Here is a 13450-nt window from a genome sequence, read left to right on the forward strand (position 1 = left end):
TACAGAAGGTCTGATGGTCAGGTGCCCTTGGTGAAGCTGCAGGAGTGAGAACACCACAGGTGGCTGCTGTGCTTCTTATTTCACAAGAAAAACTAAGCAGGGTCTTGAAGCAGGTCACAGATTGGCTGCTCCAGGCTGGCCTGGGCTCACAGGGGGCTCTTTGCATTTCCCTTAGCTCCTCTGTGCCCTGGGGATGGCGGCCATTCTTCTGACCACGAGACCCAAGGTGAGTGGTGGCCCCTCTCCCTGGCCTCTCCCCTTGGCAGCCCCTGTCTGCTGCCTTCTCATGCCCGGGCCTGTCCAACTGGGCTGAGCTTAGGCTGCCCTTAGCATCGTTCTCATTTCCTGAGGCCCACAATCTGGGCTTCCTGCCTCTGTCGGCTGTGCTGCCTGTTTTTCTGTCTTACAACTCGTGCAACCCAAGCCTTTCTACCTGCTGAGCCTTCCAGTGCTCCCCCAACCCCACATTTTGTTTCTGTCAGCTCCTTCAGGGACCCAGGGGGTTGAATTCCCCTGTGGCCACAAGAATGCCTTCTTTTAGGTGCCAGTATCTTTTGAGGACGTGTCCGTGTACTTCACAAAGACAGAATGGAAGCTTCTGGACCTCAGACAAAAGGTCCTCTACAAGCGGGTGATGCTGGAGAACTATAGCCATTTGGTGTCACTGGGTAAGTGATCCCCCCATGACATACACACACCCAGTCCCACCTACTCTGTCTCTGGGCTCAATTTATTTCTGAGTTTCCTGTTTGTTGGTTGCTATGAGCCCAAGAATAAATGCATTTCTCCATCAGGCCAGTAATACCAGTAATCCATTGCAGGCTAGCCGCCATCTCAGTAAGATGCTTTTTAGCTAAGTGGTCTGTAAATGTTTTAGGTAAATGCTTTGGCCTGTAAGTTTCAGTATCAGACTTATCTTGTATATAAAGTTATGAATCGACTAAATGTTTTTCTACTCAAAAGAGAGATGCAAATTCTGCTGGAATATTTATGTGCACTCTTTTAGACTTAATTTGTTTCTATGACGGCTGCATTTTGCATCCATTCCACTTTATAAAATTTAGCAACATCTTTTCCTTCCATTGACCAGGGAGGTCCCACATAAGGACAAAGTGTAGACTTGGATGTCAAGCCTTGAGAAGTCCCTGGAGGAGCTGGGGCAGCTTGGAGCACGCTGCTCTCCCCCTTCCATGCCAGTGTACCCCCACTGCCAGAAGGGGCAGCAATTTTGCCAATTAAAAGGCAAAAGCAGGATTCACAGGCTAGACAGATGGGGGCCGGAGCACTCAGGAATGTTTTCAGGTGGGGCGCAGAACCTCTGAGGGTGCCAGTGACTTGCCCCTGCCTTGCGCAGCTGATGAGAGATGCATGCATGAGACAGAGTGGGGCTGGGCCTCTGGTCTTTCTCCCAGTGTGCCCAGCAAGGTTGGCTGCTGCAGCTTAGCTCAGACACTCCACTTCCCCGTGGAAATGGAAACACTCCATTTCCCGTTGCCGCTGGAGGGAAAATCCAGAGGGGCTTCAACATTGAACCCTACTGCCTTTGGGGTTGTGGGGGTCTGACTCCACAGATTTTTGCCTCTATAATCTAGCCCCATAGAGGGAAAGCAGCTTCATCCCCTGGATTCCTTCTGACCCTCACCAGGCAGACCTGGGGTTCCAGGGAGGGGTCTGGGATCCTCAGTGGAGTTGGATTATGAAACAGGGCACTTCAGCTTTTGGAGCACATGGCTGTTGGCCTCCCAATACTCCCTGGGGCTTGCAAGCCCTTCTTCTGTCCCTCAGGGTCCCCACACACATTCCCGAGTTCTCGTGAGCTTCCCAGCCTCCCTGCAGGCCAGGTGACAAACACAGTTGCCCTCATGGCTCAAATCACCAGCTACTGAAGATCTCCATGCCCACCTGGCCCTGGACGCGCAGGAGCCCTTGCCCTCCTAGAGGGACTCGGCCCTTTCTCTGGGCCTTCCCAGTAGTGCTCTTTAGAGAGTTCTTTATTCTCTGTTACCTGAAGATATTGAGAATGCCCTGAGTTCAGGAGCGATCCTGTCCTTAGCCATAGTGGTCCTGACCTGCTTCATATTCCACGCCCAGGATTTTCCTTCTCCAAGCCTCACCTGATCTCCCAATTGGAGCGAGGGGAAGGACCCTGGGTAGCAGACATCCCCAGAACCTGGACCACTGCAGGATTGCACATAGGTGAGTGAGAGGTGCTCAACCAGCCCCCCGTCGGGGGGAAAAGAAATAGCAGTGGCAAAGGGGGCAGGGGAAGGTATGCTGCCGCTTTGGGTGGGAAATCCTCTTTGGAGGCAGGTGTCAATCTCCAGGTGTCACAGCAGCCCTGCTGTCTCCAGCCCATCCTCCCTCCCCTTCATCTCTCCTGTCTGCCTGTGTGATTACTTTATGTTCTCTGGTCACCTTGTTCCATCCTCCTATGTCCTCACCTCCTGCTCATTCATCTCTCTCATGCCTTGGCATGAGGGTGACACTGCCTGGTGCACTGTCTTTCCAGGTGACAGAACACAGAGCAAGACTTCGACTTCAACGCAGAAGCATTCTGGACGACAACTCCCCGGGGTAGATTCACAAGGTAGCAAGGACGGGCAGGCGGCGAGGTCGTCTGTGCTCCAGAGAGGTTCCCAGGGCTTGGGGCCAAGCTCGGCCGCGGGGCCGCAGGGCCCCAAAGGCGCAGAGAAGCGGTACCTGTGCCAGCAGTGCGGGAAGGCCTTCAGCCGCAGCTCCAACCTCATCAAGCACCGTATCATCCACAGTGGCGAGAAACCTTACGCGTGCCGTGAGTGCGGCAAGCTGTTCCGCCGCAGCTTCGCGCTGCTGGAGCACCAGCGCATCCACAGCGGCGAGAAGCCCTACGCCTGCCCCGAGTGCAGCAAGACGTTCACGCGCAGCTCCAACCTCATCAAGCACCAGGTCATCCACAGCGGCGAGCGGCCCTTCGCCTGCGGCGACTGCGGCAAACTGTTCCGCCGCAGCTTCGCGCTCCTGGAGCACGCGCGCGTGCACAGCGGTGAGCGGCCCTACGCGTGCCCCGAGTGTGGCAAGGCCTTCAGCCGCAGCTCCAACCTCATAGAGCACCAGCGCACGCACCGCGGCGAGAAGCCCTACGCCTGCGGCCAGTGCGCCAAGGCCTTCAAGGGTGTCTCGCAGCTGATCCACCACCAGCGCAGCCACAGCGGCGAGCGCCCTTTCGCGTGCCGCGAGTGTGGCAAGGCCTTCCGTGGTCGTTCGGGCCTCAGCCAGCACCGGCGCGTGCACAGCGGTGAGAAGCCCTACGAGTGCAGCGACTGCGGCAAGGCCTTCGGCCGGCGCGCCAACCTATTCAAGCACCAGGCAGTGCACGGCGCCAGGCGCCCGGCGAAGGCGGAGACCGCGCGGCGGAGAGCGGGCCCTGGGAGCACTGGCCCTGGCAGCGCGCTGGCGGCCAGCAGCCCCCCGCCGCCGAGCGCGGCCGCCAGGCCTTCCAGGCCCAGTCGCCGCTGACTCCCCACGGGGCCGGTCTGCGTGGGGGGCCTTCCAGGGGACGTCGAGGCTCAGCCCCCTTCAGATGGGAAGACTGCCCTCCCAGGGCCTCGATTTCGGCCACAGCCCTGACCTCTTTGGTCATCAGAAGACCGCAGGCAGAGCCTCACCCTGAAGTTGAGAAACGCAGGAAGGACTCAAAACCGAGGACTGCCGCCTGCCCTGGCTCCTCCATTAACGGCAGTGCGGGCTGGGAATGGAGGCCCTCTACTCCCTCCTGAGTCCTGGGCCTTGCAGCTGAGGCATAGAGACGGCACTTGGGCCACTCGTCCCTGAGCCACAGGTACTATTGTGTGTGTACAGGCGTGTGTGGAGGGGATGCGCGAACCATCCCTCGGATTTGCATCAGAATCGCCTGCTGCGGGTAGCGGGGAGGCCGCGTGAGGCCAGTGAGGCCAGCCAGCCAGGGGCACGCTGGCTTTGAGTTACAGAGGAGTGGTTCATTTCCTCCCTGGGGGTCGTTCCCCTCGTCCTAAGAGTTGTTAGTGTTCCCAGGTAGAAGATACTGAAAGCACTTTAATCCTTTAAGCGCTTATATTGCAGGTGGAGGAGGCGCTAAAGTTAGCACAGAGGCAAGAGACTCCCTAAATGTGGGTACAGGATGGGGGGCTGTGCCGGAAAACTCCCGCCTTGTCTGGGTGCCCCCAGCTGCTTCTGGAAGGAGGAGCAGCGCCCAGGCCCCATCATCCCTGAGCACCTGTGGTTCTGGGAATGGCTAGCCCAGGCCCTGCAGAGAGGATAAGATCCTTCAGGTCACTCACAATTGGACATTTGTAGCTAGCCACCCTGCTGACTTTGGTTCCCCCCCTGCCCGCCCACTACCTTCTTCCCCCCAGACCCCACCAGCAAAGGCCACCCTGGCCTCTCTGTCCCCTGTCCCCCTGCCCCGCCCCACCACCAGTGCCTAAAGCTTCACACTTACCTGCTCCTCCCCATCAGGCAGCCTCTCTTGTGGCTGGTGACGATTAGGAGGAAAGCCAGACGGGTTAGGAATTTGCACTTAGGCAAAAGAGCAAGCCCAGGAACAAATCTTTCATCAAATGTCTTTTGCGTGACATTTTGTAGAATATTGGACATTCGGTTGCTTTGAATGTTTTTGTATTCAGGGGTAATGTACATTGAAAATAGAGATTTTGCCATATCGGAGTATCAGGGAATCACTCCCTAAATAAGAGTTCCCCCAGCCCTCTGAGAAGACCTCAGGCAGGAGAAAGGGGGCCACTCCAGGCCTGTCCCCCAAACCAATGAGTGTGGTGGCAAGCCTGACCCCTCTTCTCCCTACAATGATGCAGTCCACTCCTCTTCCCCTTAGCCCTGCAGAAACAGGGTAGACCCTTCAAATGGCACTTTACTGAAAGCCAAGGGCAATTCTCAAGGAAAAGGCTAGGGGCTGGCAGAGGCAGCTGCTGGCAGGCCTTATCCTAGTCCCCCAGCACTGTCCCCAGAGCTGGGTTCACGAGCTCTGCCCCTTGGTGCTCTCAGCCCAGCGTCCTGGTCAGCGGCCAACTCCTTCCAGCCCTGTCCCCTCCCAGGGGAGAGGGGGTTTGTCATTCACAAGGCCTGAGGGCAGGTGGGTGGTAGGTGTGGTGGAGGTGGAGGAGGTTCAAAGACAGCTGGCTCCTATCAGGATAGTGTGGGAAGACCAAACATACAGGATTCCCTCGGAGAATACTGCTTGGAGTGCCAATCACTAGGACAACTCCAGAAATGTTATACACACACACACACACACACACACACACACACACACACACACACACAGGTTATATATATATATTTTTTTGAAAACTTCTAGAGTTCTTGTAAGTTGCACTTATACCGTAGCGTCCTTCAGCAGGTCCCTGTCCCCTGTCCTGTGATTGTGTTCTTGTCTGCAAGCCTGTCTCATAAGCCCACAAGTGTGTGTCATGCCTGTCCCCGTGTCCTTGATGCCAGGCCCAGTGCTGGTAATCAGTAAGCATGAGTGAAATGGGTCTTGCAGTCCTAACACCTCAGACTCAGGCTTGGGACCATCGTCGGCTCCAGCCTTGCCTTGAGGCAATCCGAAGCATCTACGACTTTGGATTTTCCAGAAAAAGAAGTATTAGGAATGGTGTATTTGAGGTCCCTGATGAGGCCATTGGGAAGTCTGGGTTTTTCTGCTGTGCAGACAGTCTTTGCAAGGGCTGGCATGGGTCCAGGAACGCAATCCTCATGCAGAGTAGGTGCCCGTGGCAGGAGGTCATGTAATTGGGCTCAAGTCTTGCTTCATTCAACTGAACCAGGAAAGAAACAGATCCACGCACTCGGATACCCATTTCCGTCATTCTAGGAGGTAAATGATTTCGTTCCTACAAGCCAGACAGTAGCCAGCTTTCACTAAAGAAGAGTCGACTCCTTAGTATCTTGTCATGCTGTTGGTTCTGATGCATAAGCAAACTCTGTTTTTAATGGAAGCTCCTTTTTTTTTTTCCACCTCAGGACCTATGCCCAAGACTGACTAGATATAGGCAGGACAAGGTACAGGAGTTTTCAACAGAAAGTGGAGTTGCCAGGAGATATGCTGGGCACTTGCACTGTGACTTTGGAGTGCCCGGAAAAGCTCCAGGGTCCCCAGTGCTTACTTAGATAAATGGCATTTAAAATAGTGCAGCCTTTTATCATTGCTTGGTCTAATTTAGCTCTTCTTAATGACATTCTTACTGAAAGGTGGTCATTGCTATCATTTTCTTTTGGGTGTGGCAGTTAGGTATGCCACGTGAACTGAACGGGTTTCACATGGAATTAAAGTCAGAATGTCCGAAAAGGACATTTGTGTTTTTCCTTCAATGGTGCCTTGAAATTGGGCTCCCTCCCTCTTGCTGTGTGGGGAACTGGGAGGGTAGCCCATGCTTGCTTTGTGATGGACAGCTAGAATGTAAAAGCTTAAACTATGGGGAAGGTCTTGCCTGTTTTCCAAGGCTTCCTCCACCCCACCACCCAAGAACTTTCCTGGATGCCAACCTGGGTCCCCTTTGCCTTTGGGCTTTTTGCCCTTTGAAACTGTGAATGCTTCAAGAGCCACATAAATGCTCTGGCAGTGTCTCCATGTAACTAGTAACTTGTCCTGGCTGGATTCGTTGTGAAATGGAATTGTTCTCATTTACTTTGGTTGCAAATAAGGAAGGTCTATGAGCATTGGCCTGGAAATGAGCCCTCTAGTGTAGAGGGGCTATTCTGAGGGTTTAAACTATATGGGAAGACGTTGGGTTCAAGGTTATAGGAAAGGCTGTAAGCCTGGGATTGTGGGAAATGGCCAGAGCCAGGCCTTGGGTGTTCCTTGGGGGGTCCCTGTGAAGGTGAGACAGAAAGGCCTTGTGGGTGAACTGCCTCGGGTCAGCCCAGGAGTGCAGGCTTCTCTGACTGGTACCACAGGCAGCCACCCGAGGCCACTCAGACACCATGACTCTGAGACCAGAGGGAAGGGAGGCTGGACCTGATCCGCTGTGTTCCCCAGCAAAGTGCCACATCAGTCTCCTGAGAACACAGCTGTGTGTTCTTTCCAGTCGTTTCTGTTTCCAGACTTCAGGCAACATGACAGCTCCCACACTTGCCAGTGTAGTTGCAAGGGCAGCTCTGGAGACAGGAAGTGGAGGTAGAGGGAAAGGAAGGGAGTCCTTGGCTGGGAAGTACTTGGGTTGGGACAGGCAGGGAAGAAAGGAAAGTATGAGGTGTGTTCAGGGAAGCTTAGAAGGGCAGAGAGGTTTTGGTAGGACATGTATGAGCTAAAAGGTCAGTTAGAACCAGAGTGTGGTGAGTCTGGGATGCCATATACAAAAGTCTGGGCTCTAACAGGCTCCTGATGAGAAGCAATTTTCCAAAACATGAAAGAATTATTCTAAGAATGACAAAGGGAAGTTAATGTAAATTGTGACTACCACAGGGTTTGAATTTACACACTGACCACCACAGATTTTATAACTGTAGTCGTCCGGATGGTTGTGATGCCCATGAGGTGTTGGGCTGGGGGCATGATGAGGCTGAGGCAGCATGAGAGGGGACTGCTTTGACACAAGGGCCCCAGCCACGTGTCTCAGGGGCTCCCACTTGCCATGGGACTTGCAGCTGGTTCCATCTGATGCCAACCCCAGTGCACCTGTCACTGTCTTCACAAAACGGGGGTCCTCCAGGAGTTCTGGACAGCTGCTCTGCAGATTCTTATACACCTTTAATTGAAGTCCTTGGACTTTTGAGAGGAGCGCAGTGCCCTCCTTTTGTGTTCAGGAAGGCCAAACTAGATCCTTCTCCACTACCGGGGAATATTCATGTGGGAAATGGAGGCCTGCTGCAGACCTGAAGGTCAGTGATTGTTTAATCTTTCTTTGACAGCATTATGAAGGTATAATGGGTATATAAGAAACTGCACGTCTTTAAAGTGTACAGTTGGAGGGTTTTGGGCATGTGTGTACACCCATGAAACCTCCCCCATTAATCGAGACAGTGAATTGATCCACCACTCCCAAAAGTGGCCTTGCGCCCCCAGCAACCCCTCTTTCCTGCTTCTCACTGTCCCCCATCCGAACTGCCACTGCTTGGCTTGCTGTCACTATAGATTAATTTCCATTTTCTAGAATTCCATAGAAATGGACTCATACAGTGTACGTCTGGCCTCTTTCACTCAGCACAATTATTTTTTCATCAGATGTTTTTGTGCATGTCAATACTTAATATTTTCATTATTGGTAGGATCCCATTGTATGGGTGGACCACAATACCTGTTGAATGCCTGTTGATGGACATTTGGGTTGTTACCAGGTTTTGGCCATGACAAATAAAGCTACTGTGAACATTTGTGTACCAGTTTCTGCGTGGACATATGTTTTCATTTCTCTTGGATATATGGCTAGGAGTGGAATTGCTGGGTCATGTGGTAACTCTGTGTTTAACTGTGGGAGGAACTGCCAAGCTTTTCCACAGCAGCTGCACCATTTTATGTTCCCACCAGCAGTGTACAAGGGTTTCAATTTCTCCATATCCTCACCAACTGATGAAGTTTTGATCAGTGACCCCGCCCAAATCTCATGTTGAATTGTAATCTCCAATGTTGAAGGTGGGGCCTGGTGGGAGGTTACTGGATCATGGGGGCAGGGTTCTCAACAATAGTTTAGTACCATCCTCTTGGTGTTGTCCTCATGACAGTGACTGAGTTCTCACGAGAGATGGTCCTTTAAAGATGTGTGGCACCTCCCCCTTCCCTCTCTTGCTTCTGGTCTGGCAGCACGATGTGCCTGCTCCTGCTTTGCATTCCACCATGAGTAAAAGCCCCTGAGGCTTCCCCAGAAGCAGATGCTACCATGCTTCCTGTACAGCCTGAAAAACTGTGAGCCAATTAAACCTCTTTTCTTTATAAATTACCCAATCTCAGGTATTTCTTCATAACAACGCAAGGACGGACTAACACTTGTTACTGTCTTTTCATTATAGCCATCCCAGTGGGTGTGGTGTGGTATTTCATTGTGGTTTTGATTTGCATTTCCCTGATAACTAATGATGTTGAGCATCTTTTCATGTGCCCACTGGCCATTCATATGTCTTCTTTGAGGAAGTATTTGTTCAAGTCTTTTGCCCATTTTTAAAAGAGAATGTTTGTCTTCTTATTAAGTTGTAAGAGCTGTAGACACAAGTCCTTTGTCAGATACGTATTTTGCAATATTTTTCTTCCAAACTCTGGCTTGCCTTTCCATTTGCATAACAGTGCATTTTAAAGAGCAGAATTTGCATTATGTTGATGGAGTCTAAGGTATGGACTTTTAAATTTTATAGTTTGTGCTTTTTGTGTCATACTTAAGAAATCTTTGCAAAACTCAAGTCACTAAGACTTTATCCAGTGTCTTCTTATAAAAACATAGACCTATTTCCTTATAGAAGTTGTATAATCTTAACTCTTACATTTAGGTCTATGATCCATTTTATGTATGGTGTGAGGCAAATTCACATCTCACTTTTTTATATATGGATACCCAGTTTTTCTAGCACCATTTGTTGAAAAAATTATCTTTTCTCCAGTTGAGCTACCTTAGCCCCTTTGTGGAAAATCAGTTGGCCACATGTGTGTGAGTCTGTTTCTGGACTCTTCATGGTACCTCATCAGTCAGCACTATGGACTGAATGTTTGTGTCCCCTGAAAATTCATATGTGAAAGCCCTGATCCCCAGTGGGATGGTGTATTAATCCATTTTCACGCTGCTAATAAAGACATATCGAGACTGGGTAATTTATAAAGAAAAAGAAGTTTAATTGACTCTCAGGGCCATGCGGTGAGGGAGGCTTCACAATCATGGTGGGAGGCAAGGAGGAGCAAAGTCACATCTTACATGGTGGCAGGGAAGAGAGAACTTGTGCAGGGGAACTGCCCATTATAAAACCATCAGATCTTGTGAGACTTACTATCACGAGAACAGCATAGGAAAGGCCCGCCCCCATGATTCAATTACCTCCCACTGGGACCCTCATATGACACATGGAAATTGTGGGAGCCACAATTCAAGATGAAATTTGGGTGGGAACACAGCCAAACCATATCACATGGCATTAGGAGGTGGGGCCTTTGGGAGCTGATTAGGTTTAGATGAGGTCATGAGGGTGGGACCCTCATGATGGGGTTGGTTCCCAACAACAAGAGGAAGAGACACTAGGGCTTCCTTTCTCCACTGTGTGTGAGGATACAGCAAGAAGGCAGCTGTGTCCAAGCCAAAGAGAACTATTACCAAGAACCAAATCTGCTGGCACCTTGTCCTTAGACTTTTAGCCTCCAGAACTGTGAGAAATAAATGTCTGTTGTTTAAGCCACCCAGTCTGTGGTATTTTGCTATAGCAGCCCAAGCAAATTGAGACAATGTCTATCTTGATGCCAATGCCACACTCTCTTGACTACTGTAGCTTTGTAACGTGTCTTGAAATCACGTACTGTGAGTTCTCCAATGCTGTTCTTCATTTTCAAAGTTGTTTTGTCTATTCAAAATTTGTCACACTTTCACATGAGTTTTAGAATACCCTGCCAATTTCTATGGGGGGAAAAAGCCTACTGGGGTTTTGATTGGATTGCATTGAATCTATAAACCATTTGAGGGAGGATCAATATCTTTAACAATATTGAGCCTTTCAATCTGTGAACATGGTGTATCTCTCCATGTTGGGAGCCGCCTTTAATTTCTCTCAACAATGGGTTGTACTTTCAATGTCTAGACCTTGGATATGGGTTGCTAGAGAACCTACTAGAGTGGATTAAATAATTAGTAGATCCCTACATATGGTTATTGAGTTTATGGGTATTGTTTCAACCATTCCTAGTAACCCTGCATTCTCATTTAGTCATTCATTTATCTAACAAATATATAGACTGAACAGTTAACTGTGTGCTGCGATATGAGGATGAGGATGACAGAATTAGGTGTATTTGTTTGTTCCTATGATGTTTTTGTTTAGCCCAGCCCATATTTGACTGCAGCCTCAGCCATAATATAAGACAGAGCTATTTTTTTGTTTCTTTGTCCGTTTGTTTCTTTGTTTGTTTTGGAGACAGAGTCTCGCTCTATCCCTCAGGCTGGAGTGCAGTCACGCGATCTTGGCTCACTGCAACCTCCACCTCCTGGGTTTGAGCGATTGTCATGCCTCAGTCTCCTGAGTAGCTGGGATTACAGGTGCCTGCCACCACATCCAGCTAATTTTTGTAATTTTAGTAGAGACGAGGTTTTGCCATGTTGGCCAGGCTGGTCTCAAACTCCTGGCCTCAGGTGATCTGCCCGCCTTAGCCTCCCAGAGTGCTGGGATTAAAGACATGAGCCACCACGCCTGGCCAGAGTTTTGTTTTGTTGTGTTGTGTTGTGTTTTTGTGTTTTTGTGGGTTTTTTTGACAGAGTCTGGCTTTGTCGCCAGGCTGGAGTGCAGTGATGCGATCTTGGCTCACTACAACCTCCACCTCCCAGGTTCAAGCAATTCTCCTGCCTCAGCCTCCCGAGTAGCTGGGATTACAGGCACACATCGCCATGCCCAGCTAATTTTTGTATTATTTTTTTTTTAGTAGAGACAGGGTTTCACCACGTTAGCCAGAATGGTCTTGATCTCCTGACCTCGTGATCCACCTGCCTCGGCCTCCCAAAGTGCTGGGATTACAGGCGTAAGCCACTGTGCCCGGCCCAGAGTTGTGTTTTATATTATGTGTGTCTGTGTGTCCAAGATGTTTTAGCTGTGTCCAATTTTTTTTTTTTTTTTTTTTTTTTTTTTTGAAATAGAGTCTTGCTCTGTTACCTAGACTGGAGTGCAGTGGTTCAGTCATGGCTCACTGCAGTCTTGCCCTCCTGGCCTCAAGCGATCCTCCTGCCTCTACCTTCACCTCCTAAATAGCTGGGACTACAGGCATGTGCCACCACACCTGGCTAATTTTTTTTTTTTTTTTTTTTTTTTTTTTTTTAGATGAGTCTCACTCTGTCGCCCAGGCTGGAGTCCAGTGGCACGATCTTGGCTCATCGCAACCTCCACCTCCTGGGTTCAAGCAAGTCTCCTGCCTCAGCCTCCCATGTAGCTGGGACTACAGGTGCCTGCCACCACACCTGGCTAATTTTGTATTTTTAGTAGAGACGGAATTTCACCATGTTGATCAGCTGGTCTCAAACTCCCGACCTCATGTGATCCGCCCACCTCAGCTTCCCAAAGTTCTGGGATTACAGGCATGAGCCACCTTGCCCGGCCACCTGGCTAATTTTTTAATTATTTTTTGTAGAGATAGGGGTCTCATTATGTTGCCCAGGCTCCAAGAATTTTTAAGTACCATTTTCTGGAAAAGGCTTCTGACAGAACCTCACCAAGAACCAGATCTGCTGGCACGTTGACATTAGACTTTTAGCCTCCAGAGCTGTGAGAGCTCAAATCAAATCAAAATAAGAAAGTAAGAATTAATTTTTTTTCATTTTTTTCAATGAAAATATTCCTCACCTACTATATAATGTATTTTCCTTCCATATTCTAGCTGGTTACATGAGAACAAGGTAAGAGGAGGTAGAGAATGACAAAGGAGGAAAGAGGAGAGCACAGGTGAGGAGAAGGAGAGCAGCTTGACTGCAGTGACTGAACACTCAGACCACAGGGTCTCCTCTGGTTATGGAAATGGGATGGAGGAAGAAATAAACACAGCATATCAGTTAGGAAAGTGGCCACAAGTAGTAGAAAACCTGACTATGGTGGATTAAATAATTAGAAGCTTTGTTTTCTCACCTAAGGACTCTGGGGTAGCTTTCTGGCATCGGTTCAGCAGCAGAGCTTTTGGCAGTACCCAGCATCTTTCTGATTTGCTTGACTTTGCTGTGTGATCACAAAATGGCTGCTGAAGCTCCAGCCATCACATATGCATTAGACAGAAGGAGAAAGAGGCAGAGACAGACACTCTGTCCCCTTTTATCAAGGAAGCAGCAATTTTCCCAGAAACTAGCCTGGCAGACTTCCACTTAGATCTCAGGAGCCAGAACTAGATCATGTGGCCACCCCTAACCTCAAGAGAGACTGAGAAAGTTGGGGATGGGATGGATTTTCATGACCTATCACCTGGGGCTGAGCCCACTGATGTCTTGAACAAAGTTGGGGTCTTATCCCCAGAGAAAAAGGTTAGGATGCAGATTGGGTGGTGTTATAAGTCAAATTGTATCCCCCAAAAAAGTAGGTTGAAGTCCTAACCCCCAATACCTCAGAATGTGACCATATTTGGAAATAGGGTCATTGTTGATGTAAATATTTAAAATAAGGTCATACCAGAGTAGGGTGCACCCCAATCCAATATGGCTGCTGTCCTTACAAAGAGAGGAGAATGCCATGCAAAGGAACAGATACACAGGGAGAAGACCATGTGAAGACAGAGACAGGGATAGGAGTGATGAGGCCAGGAGCCAAGGAACACCCGGGGCCACCA

General features: G+C 49.8%; 1 protein-coding gene across 5 annotated transcripts in view; it reads left to right on the forward strand.

The window, feature by feature from the left end:
• ZFP92 (ZFP92 zinc finger protein) overlaps positions 1-8352 on the forward strand; it is a 14926-nt gene extending 6574 nt beyond the window's left edge. For 4 of the 5 annotated variants that reach the window (XM_077988797.1, XM_028841933.2, XM_015128496.3 and 1 more), the window contains 4 exons: positions 176-226; positions 542-668; positions 2092-2196; positions 2510-8352. In XM_077988797.1, coding sequence (XP_077844923.1) covers positions 176-226; positions 542-668; positions 2092-2196; positions 2510-3495 — 1269 coding nt within the window. In that variant the 3' untranslated portion in view covers positions 3496-8352. The remainder of the gene's footprint in view (positions 1-175; positions 227-541; positions 669-2091; positions 2197-2509) is intronic. The other variant, XM_077988799.1, reaches the window with a different exon arrangement.
• Positions 8353-13450: the final 5098 nt, after the last annotated feature.

Source organism: Macaca mulatta, chromosome X (genome assembly GCF_049350105.2).
Source record: "Macaca mulatta isolate MMU2019108-1 chromosome X, T2T-MMU8v2.0, whole genome shotgun sequence".
NCBI classification, from domain to species: Eukaryota; Metazoa; Chordata; class Mammalia; order Primates; family Cercopithecidae; genus Macaca; species Macaca mulatta.